Below are 18,765 nucleotides of genomic sequence, written 5' to 3'. Positions count from 1 at the left end.
GTTCAGACAGAGCAGTCACTCAAAGGCCAAAGAAAAGGGCTGGTTGGTGGCTGGGTTAGCTTGACCATTTTCCTTTTTACCAGAGCCCTCAGGCTGGTCGCTTTGAGGATCCACTGATTCCTGAGAATAGCTGTTAAGCCAAACCTTTCCCCATTGAGCTCTGAAGTCTGCAAGGGTGCATGAGACATGCCCCATCATGGTATATAAGGTTGGTAGCAATAGCTGTGCTCATAGGATTGTCTTCCTGCAAGATCAGAGTTATCTGACAGAGATGGACAAAGAAATCCAGATCTGGGCAGAATGGGGTGTTCTTTCCACTTCATGCAGAAAATTCTTTCCTGCCAGTGCTGGCTCCAAACCGTAGTGGTGACCTGGAATATTATGAGCCTGACACCTTGGCAGATGGAATCAAGAAATGTGCTGCCAGCAAATATGCCAAGTGGTTTGTGTTTACCAAGGTCTTCCCTAGAAAGGATGCCCAAAGATTCCCCTAATGGGACTGTGTCCTTTCCTCCGACCCCTCTGCACATTACTGGGCTCATGCTAAATGCTGCCTGTGACTATCTAGGCAGGGAGGGAAGGAAGAAAATTCACTACAAGCCAAACTCCAGTACAGCCATAACACTGCGGTGATCAGAGCGATGCCAGTGTGGGCTGCAATCTCTCGCTTCCCCCCTCCAGAGCAGCAGAGAGATCAGGACACAAACAACCAGGACAGAGTCTCAGTGCTATCGTCTTCCAGCCTCTTAGGCCAGATCCTTTAGCACATGTAAGGTCAGCAGCAAATCCAATTGTTTTTACCTGAGGCTCCAAATTCTTAACCTTTGTTCCCTAAGGAGGCTGCAAACCAAATGTATTAACAAAATCTCTATTTTCTTTCTTCCACTGGTGCAAACAAAACAATCCAGGAGCTCTTTGTACTTGAATATCTACGTATTACATTGTACTTTTTTTTTTCCCAGAAGGTATCCAAAAGAGTTTACATGCAAGGTTTGAGTGGATTATATGTATTTAATGTGTAAATGTGGCTGAGTTGACGATCTATTTAATTTTCTAGCTGTGGATGATGTTCAGTACTGTAGAATGGGCAGCTGTCTGCACATTCGTGTGTGTGTTGGTTTGGGTCTTCTAGCTGTTATTGTTTTGTTTCAGGTTTGCTCTCATTTTGGGAAGATTTGTATCTAATAACTTAACCCCCAAAGGATCTATTTATTCAGAACAAAATTGCACTAGGGAACATCAAAAGCACATAGTATTGCTGGGAGGCAGCCATGCTCATGAGCTCCTATGAACACGTTGACTTTGAAGATGGTCACCATCTTTTTAATTGGGTTTCAACACTGATATCTGCAAGGTATCAAAAAGGAAAAGCCCCTCCCTATTGCTGTAAGAGTTCCCTGGTGTGTTTCTGCAAGACTGGACAATTGCAATACACATTCTTCTGCAATACTTCTCTCTTTCTTTGTCATCATCTGGTTTAATGGAGGTGGAATTTTGTCCGTCGCTGCTGTCCTTTCCAAAGCCCTTCCTCCTCTTGGGACCTGGGGGCCCAGGAGGATTTTCAGAGTGCTGACTGCTTCTCGGTCAGGTCAAGCAATTGTAAACCCCTAATCCTAGAGCAAAGTCTCCCCTGCGTTTGTCAGGCAACGGGACCCGGCTGGAGGTTTAATGCCAAAACTCATTGGACTTTGCTTCAGCCCTGTGTCCTGGAAAAGTGCTCTGGAAAATCAGTTGGAGACTCCTATTGTCTCCATGCAGCTGGGAATGCCCATGACTCAGGATGCTTGGGGCTGTCTGCTCTAGTTGGGGGAAAACCGGAGTCACCTGAGTGGGACACACTGGCCAGCCCCAGCGCTAGGCTCAGAGCTGGAGCCGAGCCCTCTGTGCGCTGCCAGATGGTGCAGGGTCTGGCTCTGGCTTTGTCAGTCTGACCTCACCTCATGGCAGCCGCTTTCTAACAAAGCCAGCTGGGAAGGGGAGCTGGCCACGGCAGGGGCTTGCTTGGCAAGGAAGTATCGTCCTGGCGAGTGGGCTGAGGACTGCATCCAGATGCCCGTAGGCCACTTCTGTCCCTGCATCTGCTCTGGGCAGAAAACCAGGTGCCCTGGCTGCCTCTGCAGAGTTACTCTGCTGAAGAGACCAGCGAGGAACTGGATACAGCCCTCAGTTTAACATTCGGTAATCTTTTAGGGCTGGGGGCTGCGGGGCAGGGAGGGGGCTTGCCCTCCCAAGCACACTGCTCTGTGCAAGACAGCAGCCCATTAACACTTGGAAAGACGTTTGTGCTGCAGCCGTTGGTGCTCAAGAAACTGAAGAACCCGGCAAGGACTAGATACGTTGGCTGCAGAAGGCCGGTGTACCCGTCCCGCAGCGTGCAGGTCTCCCAAGCTGTGGTGGGCGATCCCACCGATCGACAACAGTCACCTGTGCCTGCACAGGGCCACCAGTAGCCAGGTGAGAGATCCTGGTTTCAGACCGTTGCGGAGACAGAACGCAGCTTCTAAAGCAATTTTAGTCCTCCTCCCAGAGTGGTAACTTTCCCCCCCGGCTACACCTGGGCTAAATTTGTCACTCTTTCAAATGCCGCCCTTTCAACGTGCTCGTTTCTCACGCTTCCAGCACGACTTTGTGCGCAGCTGCCGTGGTCTGTTTGGCTCTTACATCTCTGTGTTCGTGTGTCCGTGCCTGCGTTACTGCCTGGTTCCTGCCGTACTTCTGGGGCACACTGTAGCTACTTCCAGCTGCTGCCCGGCACAGAACATAGCGTCTCGGGATGAAATGTGAGCATGCCCTTAGCAAACGGGCCCCGTCGGGCTTGCACCAACAGAGAGCAAGGTTGTGGGTGTAAACAGGACCCGAGTGTCCCATCCCTGAATCAGCTGTCCAGTTGACCACTATGGCCAGCTCCCTGCCATTTCTTCACTGCTACCCTGTAGAAATTAAGGACTGTGATAACAATCTGCCACTGAAATGGTTACACAGCCCCTGCCATGCAAGCAGCTGAAGGAGTTTTACTCCTACCCTTTCCCAGGTGGGTTTAGCTCCCCCAGAAGCAGCACTTCTTCCTGCTCTCCCTCTATCTGTCCCTACTGTAGAAGGTTGTACAGCTTTGCTAGGCTGGTATAATTAATGCAGAGCAATTTATGTGTGTGTACAAGACCTAAAATGTTCCCACACAAGCATCAGATTGGTCAAGACCCACACCCAAGCTCCTCAGCACAGCCTGGTTTCTCTGTTGGGTCATCGGTTTTGCTGGCCATTGGTTTTCCCCGATGGTTTCCTATCCAGATGCCAACCCTGGCAGCTCCGTAGCAGGTGGGAACAGGGATGTGTTTGTGAGCTCTGTTCATGGACACCTGCCTTGTGACCCTGAAAACCCTCATTCTCTTGCTTTTCCTCCAACACATTTCTCAGCAGATTCATGATTTAAAAATAGAGGGTTTACTTAAAGCGGCGCTAGACGTCTCAGTGCATGTCGCATTGAAATGGAAACTGTAGTACCTGTAAACGCACAAAATACCTCTCATTTCCTGAAAAATTTATTCATCCTTCACAGCCTGGCTGCAGCAGAAATATGGTCTGAACCAGGTCACCCACAAACTGCAGGCCCAGTGCTCTGGAGCTGCCAGCAAGCCTGTGCACATCCCGCCGCTCAGCTTGGTTCATGGGATAGCTGCATCTTTATTCACAGAGGGAGATGAAAGGCATGAGATGATATTAGCTGCCAACAATTCACTTGCTGACAAATGATCTCTCCACTCACCCACTCCCTCCAAGTGCTAAAAGTCCTGAATTGGGCCCCCCCCCCCCCATCTGAAACCATAGCTGGGAAAGCAGAACAGTTATTGAAACGCCCTGGGCTGCTCTATTTCTCTCTGCTTTCTGATTTCCAAGCCACAATTTCAAACTTCTTTTGCTCAAAGAATAAACAGCAGAGAGGTGGTTTTTTAAAAAAAAAGGAAGTGGAGCCTGTGACCTGCTCCTTTGGCTTCAGTAGTTTGGAGAAAAAAAACCCATAACTGAAGAGGTGGTGTGGCTGCAGTGGAGCAGCCCACCTGACCAGCTCCCTCTCCTTCGCTGTGCGTGGACTTGCTGGTCTTTTTATTGTATTTACAAAGACACTTGAGGTTTGGGAATTCCTTGGTGAGCGCTTTGTATGAACGTGTCTCTTCCTGTCGGCTGCCTGTGAGCCACTGCCTGAAACCACAGCTGAGGTCGGGGAAGGACTTTGCTGGGCAAAGCTGCTCCCTGTTCCTGCTCGGAAAACCCAACGCCGCCCTTGCAGAGCCCTCAGTCCCCGCAGAAGTTGAGGATGTGCAGGATTTGCTCTAGTCCGTGATGAGCAACTCCCTCACTGCCCTGTGGGTGGGGGAATCCACCAAAATATGTCGTGCTCTGTCCGACCCAACGAAGCAACTGGCTTTTCTGTCAGTCCTAGATAAGAGGGAGGTCACTGCCCGCTGCCTCCCTGCTCCGGCATTCCCGGCTCTGGCACAGCACCACGAGCCCTCAAAAATCTCTCAGAATTGCAGGGGAGAAGACAGTCATGCCTCAGAAATGGCCTAGCAGAAACGTCCACGGCAAGCTTTGCTCTGGTTTTATTACTCATAGATGAAGCAAAAAATAAGAGCGAAGGAACAGCTCTGGCAAAACCGATTGCTGCAGAGGAGGGGGGAGAGACGCAGCCCTCTTCCAGGCCGGGACCCCAGCAGCCGGGTGGCACAGGATGAATCAAGGCCAGATGAAATACGGAGTCAGTGCACCTGCCTGACTTTTTCATCTGCTTGGCAAGACGAGGTGTCAGATGTGGGAGCTACGTGCAAGGCACAGCCGTGGGGTGGGATGGCACAGCTCCCACCTCCAGCGCTGACGCGCTCTTTGGTGAAGGGAAAACAGTCCCACGGCACCAAGGATGCACTGAAAAGGTCGTTTCTATTGTGGTGGCTGCTGCTGTTGCAAAAGATGGTGAGCTCCAGGCTCCTCCCTCCGGGGTGAGATACAGGCAGATGACCTCGCCGTGGAGGGAGAGGAGAGAGCTTAAAAGGTCGGCGAACAAACCAAGCATTAAAATTGCAGGCAAGTCCAGGCTGGTTTCCTTGAAGGACACTAGAGACACTGCTGCTTGACTGAGCACAGTAGGCACTCCCAGATCTCCCGATACCAACAAGATCTTTCAATATTTCCTTTTGCTTCTGCAGTGGGCTGAAAACATCTATCTTCTGAAATATTTCTCTCATCCGATTCTTCCAGTAGAGATCAAAAGGAGTGTGAAACGCACCTATAACCTGACGGATCAGCTGGTACCTTTGGTAACTTTTATGTCCCCAGGCCCAAGCTCTAAAGGATCAGACACCAGCTATCACAGGCAGGCAAAGGGCACTCACTGGTAGAGGTGACAGGCACCTCGTGTTACCTACAGCACAACGTGAGTACTGAACTCTCCTGGGAAGAAGCTTAGCACGAGTTTTTGAACACTAGGATAGAGGCACTGAGAGAGCGAGATAGACCCCTCGGAGTGGGAAAACAAGTGCTCAGTGCCACTGTGCCCTTCCCAGCTGGAGCAGGTCAGGGACAGCCAGGAGACTACTTGTCCCACCCTGAGCGCAGTGTTTTCCGTCACCTGGGACGCTGGGAGCGCAGAGCACTACCTGCCATTCCCTCTTCTTTCAATATCTAGGTCTGAGTCCTTTCTGGATCATATCTGGTATTACCACTTGCACCCAGAACACTCCTAAACTAGTTGCCTGCCCAGCAGCTTTTCTGCAGCCTTCTGTCAGTGCCACACCTGCCCTGTGCAGTTCAGGAAAACTGATGGTAGTCTCCGACTGTAGCCTGACTGTCCACAAGCAGCAGAACAAGTTGGCTTCCTGCAAAACCCAAGCACAGAGCCTTCAAGCAATGGTGGCAGGGGAGGACACACAAGTCTCTTCCCAGCAGTGATTTAGCAGCTATACATTGATGGTGAAGTTCTCCAGCCCAGCATCAACTGACTGAGATTCCTGATTCCTCACTAGGGGCCCAAGCAGTGACCTGAACTGGCAGCACCTCCACTGCAGCAAACGTCTGCAGCATTGGCTTGTGGGGAGCGGCTGAGAACAAAAACCACTTCCCCAGGGAAGATGAGGTCCCCAAAGCAAGGGCATTGCTTAGAAAAGATCCAGCTGACGTGGGTACATGCAGACTCCCCACACCCCAGCACAGAGCCTTGCCCCATCCAAACTCCCCTGGAGGGGTTAACGTCATCAAAAGTGTCTTCAACAGTATGGTTTCTGGCCAGAAACCCTCCCAGTTCCAGTGAGATCTTCAGGCCAGCTTTGCAATCCCTGAGACAGTGAGACAAACCAGAACTGTTTTGCCCAGTATTAAATTCAGTGACTTTCAGCACAATCATTTATTAACCGCCAGCACTGCACCTGGGAGTACTGTACATGGCTGGGAGGGAAATTAACTGTTCCTGCACCTGCAGAGTGAAGGGAAAACATGATTTCCTCCAGATTTGTGTGACAAGGATAGAAAACACAAAATCTGAAAAATTCAAACCCAGCAGTGACCGCTGAGGGATTAGCTCTGGCCCTTACCCTGGGGACTTCGCTCTGCGTGAGGAACCAGGCAGGAAGAGCCAGAGCCCCCTGAGACAGGAGCTGGCAGTCCCAGAGACCCCTTCCTTTCAGCAAACCTGCCTGCTGCCCTCCTCTGACCTTTTTCTGCTTCGCTCAGCTCCGTGTGACGGTCTCTCAGGGAAGCCCTGCATAATGAAATTGCGTGATTCCTCCAGCTGTTCCCCCATTACCCACCCGCCATGCCAAGGCTGCTGTATTTCCACCTGCCACTGAGAACACGGAGAGCACTTAATGGATTATGGCTGGATAAACAGTAAAACCGAGCATATGCGAACACTTCAGCCTCGCCTGTGCCTGCCGCGCTCCTGCTCCGTGGAGGGAGTGGGTCTGCTGGGCAGATCTTTCAGGGCCTGAGGCTGCGGTGCCGGGCGATGCTGGCTCAGACTGGAGAGCCTGGCTGCATCGAGGGGGACTGGGGAGGGCAGAAGCGATGAGGATCGATGGACCGAAGCCAGGAGCTGCTGCTGTGCATTGACTTGTGCTCACTCGCCTGTTCAGGGGGCCCTGGGAGGAGCTGGCTGGAGGGCTGGTGAGAGCAGAACTCTGCTCGAGTCCCCAGTGCTTTTGAGGCAGAAGAGAGGGCAGCCAAGATGTGTCTCAGAGGGGTAGTCATGGGACTGAGCCAAGGAAGAGAAGCAGCAGCCCATCTCCCTGCATACTCTGTCCTTCAGGGCTCCTCAACCAGCACATCAACTCCTACATTTTTGTATCAACAGACACATAATGGATTGATTTCTCATTCTTTAAAACTCAGTCCTCACTCAACAGTTTCACACACAAAACAATGGAGACACAGGAATGTACACAAAAGTATTAAATGAGATAGATCTTTATTAGAAGCTTCCAGCATATTTTATCTGTTCTCCTCCTCCACAAAACTCCTCTCACTGGATATACAGCTACTATAGTCCATATAGAGTCTGTACATCTCTCTCTTGCTGTTTACTGCTACACATCTCACTGTACAACTGTACACTGTGCTCTCTTATCAGCAATAATACATGGTCTTCAGTACAACCCTACACACATTAAAATTGCATGGCACTCTGCGTTACAAGGAAAGAGCTAAACCTCTCTTCTCTGGTTTCATAAGACAAACATTGCCACAGTGTTCCTATAAAGCTCATAGGCAGATCCGAACAGGTATTCTGAGCAGATTTCCCCCAGAATCTGTGGATCTGGTCCCTAAGTGCTTAACAAATCTCACATTCCTGCTGTTATCAGACTTGGGAGTGAAGAAAGACCCTCATGAATAATGCCCTTGAGTGATCAGGAGGGCACTAGAGACAGGGAAGAAACCAAACCACTTCCTTTTCATTTTTCACCTTTCATTTTGGGTCCCCTCCAGCCCTCTCCAGCCCTCAGGGTTACACACTCAGCCCCGGTACCTCCTTACCAGCCAACTTTATGTCTCTAGGATGGGAGGCAGCGGAGGGACCAAGTCATATAACTAGACCCTTCCTCTGGTGATCGTCAGAGCAAAACACATACACGTGCCTTTTCCTCCTCTCCAACATGCTCATGTCCTTGTCAGGGCTTTTTCCTGAGGCTTCCCTGAGCTCAGCCCCTTTCCCTGCTGCCTGTGCAGCCCCTTTCCATCCTGCGCAGCCTCCTGCGGGGCCCTTCCTGGCTGCCCCTTCCCCTGGCTCTGGCTGCGTGACATCTGCCCATCCTCTGCCTACGGGAGTGAGACGTGTCCTTGCAGGGGGTGCTCCTCACCCGCTGGGACAGACACCACACCCGCAGCTCTGGCTCAGCAGGGCTGAGGTGGCCACATGCAACAGAAACCCTATCTTGGTCTCCTGAACTGTTAGACCGAGCCGTGACTTCTTGGAGTGAAATCCAAGAGGATGAGTCCTCCTGCAGTGAGCCAAACCGGTCATGGGAGAGCTGGGCCTTGCCAAGTGGGTGGCCCCTCCATCCCCCTTTAGCCCGCGCGCAGCCAGCACACGCTTCACAAAGCACCATGTTTGGACAGAGACAGCTCTCCTTCCCCAAAGCTCTCGCCTCTCTTCCTCCACAGATACCCCAACCCTTTCATAGGAACGAAGCACTTCCCTGGTTTCTTTTGCTCTCTCCTCCCTTCACCACCTCAGTGCCTTCCTTTGCCACCAGGTAACTTCAGCAGGGAGGACGGACAAGCAGCGCCCTGGAACAGACACTGTGACTACTCCTAGGAGATAGCACGGGTATGCAAGAAGTGTGCAAAGAAAGAACAGAGCCAGCCCACACTGGGCTCCTCTTCTGTCCAGTACAGGTACAAACTGCCTACCGTATTGCAAATGACTGTCACCGGAAGGATCCTGCTTCCTGTGACATCCTGTCCCGTTTAGGGATGGGTCCAGAGAAGTCTTGGTGCTGGGATCCAGGCTTCTCACACTGCCCAAGAACAAAGTCCCCAGCCTCTGCCTCCACCATCCTCGCCTGTCCTCGGGAAGCACACGCTGAGACTAGGTCCGGGGGTGTCCTTCTCTGACCTGCCTTCTGAAGTAGCGGATGGCAGAAAGTGTGCCGAAACTTGCCAGGAACACTGGAAAAGAGCCCAACACATTTTCAGAGTGAGTCTGGGTGCTTCTTCCAAACCTGAAGAATCTTTTTCCAAACTTGAAGATCACAAGCTACTTGGCTCACTCTGGTCCATGGGACCTAGGGGGGTTGCTCCCCTCCCTTTCTCCGTCCCCTCCTGCCTTTGCTTTTCATCCCCGCCACACTGTGCTTGTTCCCAGCGCATTCAGTCCTGAGCTGCCCATAGCCCTGCCGACCACATCTAGTCCCATAGATTGGGCACACAGATCAACCACCATTTCACAAGAAACTGCTGTTTTTAAGGGAAACTCAACATAGACTTGATGCGTGTGGTAGAGATGGGTAGTGGTTAGATATGTGGAGCTCCAAGGGGTCTAATCTTGGATGAGAGGGCTGCAGTAGGAAATCTCACCAGGGCTTCAGGACAGTCCCTTCACTTTCTACCTCTGTTTGGATCAGGAAAATGCCAAGAAAAATATCATTTTGTGGGTTATCTGTGGATCCTCTGATCCCAGCCAAAAGCAGAAAATACCCCAAACCCAGAATCAGAAAATGTAAAGATATAAAAAATAACTAATGGAGCTTATACACAGAATCAAGCTCTCCTCTGTACTTTCACCTAATGTTTTTAGCTTGGCTTATAAGAGAGGTCAGATTCCCCTGATCTGTGCCCAAGGAAAACTGAGAACCCAAGCCATGCCTTTGGACTTCCCAGTTTAAATTCAGACTTGATTTTGATTTATGTGTTAGAGCCTGGGACATAGGGAAATTCAGCTTGTTAGAACCTAAAATGCCAGAAGAGAATTGCTAGTTCAGGATGTCAACGTGTCTCTCTCCCCGCTCCTCACCAGGGTGCTTACTGCACGCTGGGTTATGCAATCCTGAGGGCACGAGGCCCATATCCCGCTTTTCACACCCTCTCTGAGGCCACATCTACCACCTAATACTAAGAAGGCAAGGAGAAGCAGGCCAAAAGCTCCTTGTGATGATTGCACTGAGCAACTTTAGCTAACAGGCTATTCTCAGCCGGGGTGTCAGCTTCCTGTGTGACCTTAGCGGGGAACATTCCTCCCCCGGACAAGCAGAAGGAAGGCCTGGCCCCGACGTCTGGCCCCACGGCAGGGGCTCTCTGGTGCCCACGGGCTGGTGCACTCTCTGCTCCATGCCCTGCTCACCCAGCAACCCGCACCCCTTGGGCCACAGCTCAGCTCATTTGTGTTGCCCAAGCTTCCTCTCTCCCCACCAGTTACTCAAATGCTGTGGTTGGAGAGGAGAGGAACTGACAGGGCTCCGTTTACTTGTAGGACTCAGTGCACCAGGATAATACTTCAGCTAAGCTGTATTTAGAAAAAAGATTATACCTTTACAGCACATTAGAAAAATACGTGCATTTGTTCCTGCTGAGATAAAGGAGTATAAACCTGCACACTCGAGGTCCTGATTCAGCTTCTAGCCAGCAGGGATCCTAAAGAAGCCTCTCTTCTCCTGATACACTGGTACTGGTCCCTGTCAGAGGCTGGGATGGAGCGGGGCCAAAGCTAGGAACACAGACTTGTCCTACAGCTCAGGTCAAGTCAGCAGTCACTTTGTGTGGGGAAAGGACAATGTAAGTGAGTAGGAATCAGGACTATAGGAGAGAGAAGGTATTAGAAAGTAACAGGCACTTTGGAAAAGCAGGAAAATGACTGCATTTTCCCGCAGGCACTATTAGGTGTGTTAGCATCCCTGCCCTTCTCCCTGCCATGTCTTCCCCGAGGTCCTTCCCGCCCCTCTCCCACCAGGCTGGGCACCCTACGTACTGGTCTTCCAGGCATCCGGAGCCTGCAGGTCGGAGGTCTTCACTGCCCAGGACGCGAAGGCACAGAAGACGAGGCACATGTCTTTGTGGGTCAGCGCCAGCGGAGCCTCAGGCCTCCCTGCGAGAAGAAGAGCACGAGGCTTGGGGTTTTACCAGGCCTCCTCTGCCACAGCAGGGTCCAGTCCCTCCGGGGCAGTGAGTCCCTCGCACTCCCAGAGATATACATCTTTGTGACACATTTTGCCTCCCAGAATACCTTTTTTCACCACTGGTCAATCAAACATGTCTATTTAGGACTCAGGTACGTTTCCTAAGGAGAGGGGCATATTTTTCACCCCTCTCAGTTTTAAACTTTGTTAAGAGCCTGAGCCAAATTATTTGTTAATGCTACCCAGGGGCCTGAGAGGCCCAGCCAGAGGACTTCTGACTGCCTCAGCACCTCCCTCCATCCCTTCACAGCACGCCCCTGGCTGGTGGCTGGAAGCGGGTCTGGGGAGCAGATTGAGGAGAGAGCAATTCCTGGGGTGCTGCGGATGGACGGGGGCTGCAGATGGGTCCCTCTGGGCAAGGTCCCCTTCCTGCAAGACAGTGCCCTGAGACACACGCAGCTCTAGGACAACACACATGCTCCTGAGAAGCACCAGTGCTCAGCATCTCTCCACGGACCCCACCTCACCCCCGCCACCTGCTAGGACCAGGGCGGGACACAGCCCTGAGCGCTCTGCATTTTTTTCTCTGCTGGAGTTCCAGTCTGGCATGACTTGAAGATGCAGGAGTAGGTTATTTTTGCTCCTATGTTTATTTGATCAGGCTTTTAATTAAAGCTGGCTTATTAATTAGCTACGACCGTGGCAAAGGGGTTTTTCTCTGTGCAAACAGACTGGGAGCTCTATTTTGAGGCACCCTTTGGGATGACTCATTCATTGTTTGGTTTTAATATTAACTATGAGGCACTGTGGCTGTAAGCATCATATAAGCTTTAAGATAAATATGCTGACTGTCCTAGTGGATTGGACTTGCTCTCCCTTTATTCCTGTTTCTCTTACCTGCCTCAAGTAACAGTCAATGTTCACTCTGAGGTCTCTGGGGGATGTTTTACAAATGAATGTGTGTTTTAAAGTCCCCCTCACCTCTTTCAGCTGGAAGCCTTGGACATGTTCCGCTCTGTGCACACCTTTCCCCCCCACCAGTATTAGATCAATTAGCAACCCAGCCTTAATGGGACAGCAGCTCAACAGCTGTTGCCTTATCTCAGGGGCATGAGTTCTTTGGTACAGAGGGATTTTGCTGCTCTGCCTCCCATTCCCTCATCAGAAATGCAGGTATGCAGCTCTGCAGGCAGCTGGATGGAACTAGGGTGGGGAATTCCTATCTCCACCAGACCTTGCAGTAACACCAGCCACGTTTAATGCAGCTATCCACTTCAGGAAGTTTTCCTTGGCCAGAGTGCAAAAGAATAGATTAGATCCACAGTAAGATATCCGTTCAGGGGGACAACTGAATCAGCTAGGACAGGGACTTCGGGCCAGACTGAGTTTCAGCCTGTTGCATGCATGCTGTCATGACCACCTCTGCCCCAGGACAGGGTTTGTGGGGAGCAAAGCAAGTTTACACACAGAATATCCCCAGATTCCCCGTCCAAGCCTCCTGCAGCACTGGCCAGCAGCACTCGCTTGACATAGGGACAGCATGAGCATCACAAGAGAGAGCCACTGCGCCACAGCACATCATGGTGGTGGCTTTAGCCCCGTTTTCCCTGCTAAAGCCCAGGGCTGCTATGTGGCAAGGTTCACGTGCCAGGAGGGTGATTTCAGACCTGGCAGAGCCCGCCAAAATGCTCCCGTCTCAAACGTGGCCTTAATGCTGGAGTGGAGGTGGCTGCAGCGGGGCCAGAGCTGGCTACAAGGGGTGGTGGGAGCCAGGGAGATCACCCAAGGCAGAGGCACGTCTCTACATGCAGCGGCGAGCCGGGGCTGTCGGTAGCGAGCGGGGGTAACAGTGCTTTACCTGTCAGTGCAAGGGCCATGTCCAAACCTTCTGGCCGCGCCAGGCCTCTTCCCAGCGGAGCCAGTGGGACGAGGGGGAGCTTGTCTCCAGATCCTCTCCGTACGAGAGGCTGGGGGGCTGGGGCTTGGCCCCTGATGAGATGCATTGGCCTTTGCAGGAGGGACTTCAAAGCCCCCACAGCTTTCTTCACCTCGTAGGCTGGAGTGATTGAGAAAATCCCTCTCCAGCCTACCCTGCTCCCAGGCCCATCTGGAAAGAAGTGTTCATACACCTCAGGGACCGAGATAACCAGGGAGTCTTTGACTGGAGCCGAGTTCGGATCCTCATTTTGCAGCTGAGCATGGTCCAAGCTGCTGAACTTCTTTCGCTTCCTGTCTTTACCCTTGACTTTTTTCCTATTTCCTTCTGGTTCATTGAAAAAATATTCATACAGTTCAGGCAAGGATATTTCCCTTTCCAAGGGTGTTTTCTCCCCCTCCATTGAGTTCCCCATTCCTTCTTCTTCCTCTTGGGAGTCACAGAACAAATAGTCGTACATCTCGGGCCAAGTCACATCCAGGGTGTCTGCCCTTGCAGAAGCCCCAGCTGCAAAGCAGGGGGGACCCAGCTCCCTGGGGGTCTCAGCTGCAGGCTCCCTGTGAGCTCCTTCAGTAGCATCCCCTCCAGAAGCCACCATGCCCCTGGGATGGAGAGGCTTCGCCAGCACCTCCTGGCATGCCTCTCCTGAAGGAGCTATGGCTCCGCTGGCAGGGATCACCGGCACAATGTCACGTATGCCCAAGTCACCAGCCTGCCCTGGCTTTGAATTCTTGGTGGCCTTCGCCTTCCCCAGGGGCTGTGCCCCCAGCTCCTTCACCTTCTGCTTCAGGGGAGCGCTCACGGCTGCATTGCCCTCATCTGTGCCAGGGCTGGCCACCAGCCGTTTGCTCTCCCCTGCCTCCTCGCTCCCCAGCTTTGCAGGAGCTGGCCTGGCTGCCTTCTCCTTCCCTTTGCTCTTTCGTGAAGACAGTGGTGAGCTTAAAGATGCCTTCATGGGTACCACAGTCCCCTGTGCCGCAGCCCCCACGGGCTCCCTGTCCCCCTCGGTGGCACTGGCTCCACGTTGTTTGCGGCTCTTTCTCAGCTGTCCTGGCACCTTGGGCCTCACAACGTCCGGGGAGCAAGCCGGGGGGCTCGGCTCGGTACCTGTTCTCTCCCCACTTGCCCCCTCCTGCGCTGGGCAGCCAGGCGCTCTGGGCGCAGACTCCAGGGCTGGGCTCGGGGGGTGCTCATGCAGTGGTCCCCGTAGCCCAGGCTCCGAGTGGGAAGCGCTGCTAGGACTTTTCCTTGCCAAACCCTCTGGGGAGGTAGACAGTGCCAGCAAGCTGCCCTGCACCGGAGCCCCCAGCTGTGCGTCCAGCGGGCTGCCATGGGGCTGTTCTCCTCCCTGTTCAGGGGCGCTTGCTCCAGCTGGGTGGCTGGGAGGATCCATGGCCCGATTGCTGCTGGCTGCTCCTTTCTCCGATGCCGATGCCGGCTGCGGTGCTGCTGCTTCACATGCTGTGTCCTGCCCTGGGCTGCTCTCGGCGGTGCCGCCAGCTGGGCTGGTGAGGGCGGCTGTGGGGGCACAGGGGGGCTGCGTCCCCTGTGCGCTGGGCATCGGAGCGGGCGAAGGGCAGCTGGACTTGTCGCTCTCGCACAGAAACCTGCCAACCGAGCCCAGGTCCGCTTCGTCCTCGCTGCCTGAGAGAAGCTCCGGCAGGGAGAGGAGCCCGCCGGCGGGCCAGCGCAGGGAGGCGTCTCCGGGCACCCCACGTGGGGCAGAGCTTCCCGTGCCAGGCCCTGGCCTGCTGCCCACCCTCGCTGCGATCTGCCCGTTGGTGCTGGCGCGGCAGTCCCTCCCCGGCACGCTGTCCCCTTGTTCAATGTCACTGAGACACTGCTCCTCGGCCGTGGCCAGGGCGGCCGGTGCTAGGTTGCATTCCTCCGATGCCAAGAAGAACTCAGCCCAGTCCCTGTCGTTCAGCTGGATGCTGTACTCGAAGTTATCCATGCCTGCAGCAAGGGGAGGGGGCCAGAGAGACCAGGGCATGAGGAGAGGGCACCAGAATCGGCAGATGTAGCTGAGGTGTATGCCATAACACCCCCCCAGGTTCCCACCCTGCTTCCCTGCCATCCACATTCACTCATCCTCACTCGTTTCCAGCTGAAATCCGTGGAGGGAAGGGCAGACCCAGCAGGATGGGTATCGCTGTGCTGGACCATAACCCAGCCAGCAGTGAGAGAGACCACTGCTACCCGCCTCCGGTCCCTTCTGCCTCTGCTCCCCGAGCACAGCAGCGCAGGGTTGGGGATTCTTTCCACAGCAGCACAGCAGGACGCACCTCACACACCCCTTTCCTACTCCTTTGGCCCATTTAAAAAAGTGGGGGATTTATGCTCTTGAGCGTTCCTGCTGCCACGACATCGTGTGTGAAGGTCGCATGAAGCAGAGTCCAAACAAGGGCATTGCAGCAAGCCACAGCAGCCCCTTCCATACCCGTGGCTCTGGGGAGGGAGATGTAACAGAGCCCAAAACCAGGAGCAGGGATCCAGTGGTAGGAGAAGAAGCAGAAAGATCTCAAAGCTGCATCCTACCTGTACCACAATCTCAGCCGGTGATGGAGCCATTCAAAGAGCCACGCAGGAAAATCCTCCCAGCACAACATGATGCTGTACCCTTGATGGGGGCAGAGCGCTGGGCTCCAGCACGGATCCATTCAGGGCCTAAAAATAGGCACCCCCCCTCCCTCCCCAGAGTGTCACTTGAGAGCCGAGTGTGACAGGCTCGGAGAGGGCAGGCCCATATATAGAAGCTGGTGGGGAAGATGTGAGGGTGCCAGCCACTGTGTTTCTGTCCCACAGCCTCTGGGGTGTCTGGGACCACTCCTGATGCCCACTGCTCACTTCTGCCCTCTGCCTGGAGTTGCTCCATGGCGTGGCCGGCAGAGAAGGGGCCCAGGCCACAGAGTTCACAGCCTTTAGCACAAGGCGGACCATGACATCTGGATGGCAATGACTGTTTTTTTTTTCAATGTACCCACCTCTTTGCCTCAGTCTGTAGGTTACCCATTTCTAGGGTGACAAAAACATGCCTCAGGAGCATCGTTTGCCTATTGACAGCACTCCTAGGGCACTGATGGCCAGACCACTGCAGATTTACATCAAAAGATCATGGCCAGCATCATGGTCTTGTGACAAACCTTGCATGGTGCATGGCAGCCATCCTGTGTCACCCACAAGCATCTGGTGTGGGTGGCAGAGGGAGACTCAGGGTGAGCCTGGCACGAGAGAGTTACAGGGGAAGCGACTGGCTGAGGGTGGCCTGACGGGTCAGCAACCGGAGCCAGAAATAGCCCTCACAGCTCCTGCGAGTCCCAGAGCCTGCCTCCCACTGCATGCTCTTCCCTGGCCTGGGGGCCAGAAATAGATGCCCTGAAGTAGCTGCCTGCAGCACAGAGCCCGTGAGCGTGAGCCTAAGTCCCTGCTGCCCCAAGGCTCCGGCCACCCCTTGGGTCACCAGGCTGCTGAGACCCCAAACTGCAGGTTCCCAGCCGTGTAGGTGATGCGGGAGCCGAGACGGACCCACACGCTCTGCAACCACCTCGGGCGTCCTTGGTGGGGCTGGGGGTGCCAGGGACCAGCACCCAGCTCCTGCCCCCTGGGTTGGAGGGCAGCCAGGCCTCTTGCCCTGCCCTGTCCTGCCCTGCCAGCACCATCCATCCTGTGGGAAGGAAGCTCCCCGTGGTGGCTGCCTTCACGCACTGCACTGCCAGGGAGCAAGACAGAAGCGCGCAGCCCCCCGGCAGCTGGAGCTGAAGCGCGCTGCCCCACGCCGCCGGGTAAATATTGACCAGGACACGCTTCCTTTTGCCGTGCTCCAGGCTGACACGTGCAGGGAGCTTGTTGAGCAGAGAAAATATGGAAGGGAAGAGGTCTGCTGTCTTCCCAGCCTATCTCATTTCTGATCTAGCTACACCCTTCTCCCTCTCCCCCCACACACGCTCTCAGACGCAGAAGGGAAACCAACTGGCTTCCTTTTCTTGGCTACAGTCGACTTCCTTCCCTTTGAGTCCGGTAGCCAGGGTTAGTCAGAGAAACCTTTAAACTCTGCCTTGCAAACCGCAGCAGAGAACATAAAAGAGACAGAGGCAGCGAGACGGAACTGGAAGCCAGCAGCGGGCTGGCGGCCCGCGTTATCAGTGTCACATTTAAAACCAGCGCTGGAGCAGCCACACACCAAACCCAACAGGAACTGCACACACCCCACCACACGTTCCACCCGGCCTCAGAGACACAAACAAGTCTCGGTGCAGGAGACATCCAAGTATTTATTTAGCTGTCCAGGGTAAAGCCCACACACAGTCCTTGGGGAAATTACGCATCTGCTAGCACTTCCCTGCCTTCCTCTGGGGGGGCCATAAAAGTGCAGCGTGGACTTCAAGGGCAAGGCGTGCTGCCCCGAGCCCTGCAGGCTGCAGAGGGGGCATTATACCATCTGCAGAGGACATCCAGAAGTTGCAGGCCGGCCAGACCATCTCCGATTACCTTCTGGCGTGTGGTGTGTGACCCTGTGCCTCTCTGGGATACCTGGCTCCAGCCCTCCAGAGCCCTCTCCAGAGGAGCTGATGCCCAGGGATGCTCCAGGGCTGCTCCAGCACCTCCAGACCAACGTGACCGGCCGATGCCACCTGCCAAGCCGTGGGCAGGCGGGCACAGGCCTCCCCATCACCTCCCAGCACCTCCAGTATTGACGCTGTGGTATTAAGGACATTATATAAATAACTAATGTCAACGTGTAATTAGAGAAGGGCCTGAAATAAAGCAGCAGATGAGGCCCCTCTCTGCCTGACAACATAGGACACAGTGTGGGAGAAACAGCCAGAATCAAGGGCAGAAATCCAGAAAGCCAGAATCAAGAAAAAAGGGAGCTAGGCAAGAAAACCGGGAGTGCCGTGGAGGGGCACTTCCTTTGGCTAAAGACCTCTTCTGCGGCTTCAGGCTGCACATTCATTACTCCCAGTGTAAAGGGACTTCAACAGACTGGCAGGGGGGAAAGGAGCTATCAGACCTATATAGAATGATACTCTAAGATAAGCATTTTCTTATCCAGGAAACTCCATTCTACCTTCACAAAGCTTTTAAAATCAGCACTAAAATGCCACGAGTATGGAGCTTTTGGCTGAATTCACTGCTGAGACAACACAGACAATGCAGAGCAATGTGGGTCTGATTACAAACACGTCCTCCCTGCCCTGATCTAGGCCCATCACATGCTGTGTGTTCAGGGAGGAAGAGAGTGATGAGTTTGCAGGAAAAGCAATGGAAAAAAGAAAACAACATAATGGGAAGAGAAATAAGTCCACAGCTTCAGGAGCAAGACTACATTGGCCCTTGCTGCTTCCCACTGCCTGGGACAGACAGCTCTATTTGTGGCCATCTTCTCATGCCTTCTTCCACTTTGGCTTGATCATCATCCTTCAACCTCGGTCACTGCTATAGTGTGGCATTGTCTGCCCGTCTCTGTCTGAGCCCTGGATGCTGGTCTTCTGCTCTCACAGCAGCAGCCTTTCCATCTTGTGATCTACCCCCTGATTCATTTCTCCCCTTCCATAAATTCCTGCGAGGTACAAGCTGCCATATAAATAGCTCAGCCCTTCGTGCCCAGGAGTAGGGAATGCAGAGCTGCTCAGGTACAGCTTCGACCTTGCACTGCTAACAGCCACGAGACCTCCCTCATGATGGGGAGAGAGCAAACAGGGCATTTAGATCTACCCCAGAGAAAGCCTGGAAGTC

At 53.6% G+C, this 18,765-nt stretch overlaps 1 protein-coding gene across 1 annotated transcript; it reads right to left on the bottom strand.

Annotated features, from left to right (window-relative positions):
* Positions 1-7,433: 7,433 nt before the first annotated feature.
* Positions 7,434-15,686, bottom strand: PERM1 (PPARGC1 and ESRR induced regulator, muscle 1). Its single transcript, XM_074893091.1, has 4 exons — positions 15,568-15,686; positions 12,952-14,985; positions 10,946-11,062; positions 7,434-9,150 (listed from the first exon to the last, which is right to left on the bottom strand). Exons 2-4 carry the CDS (start codon positions 14,981-14,983, stop codon positions 9,071-9,073), a joined length of 2,229 nt encoding a protein of 742 aa, XP_074749192.1. The 5' UTR covers positions 14,984-14,985; positions 15,568-15,686; the 3' UTR covers positions 7,434-9,070.
* Between the last annotated feature and the right edge of the window lie 3,079 nt (positions 15,687-18,765).

This window comes from Strix uralensis, chromosome 23, assembly GCF_047716275.1.
Source record: "Strix uralensis isolate ZFMK-TIS-50842 chromosome 23, bStrUra1, whole genome shotgun sequence".
Lineage (NCBI taxonomy): Eukaryota > Metazoa > Chordata > Aves > Strigiformes > Strigidae > Strix > Strix uralensis.
Note: the sequence above shows the minus strand (reverse complement) of the source record. Positions and strands in the feature narration are given on the sequence as shown.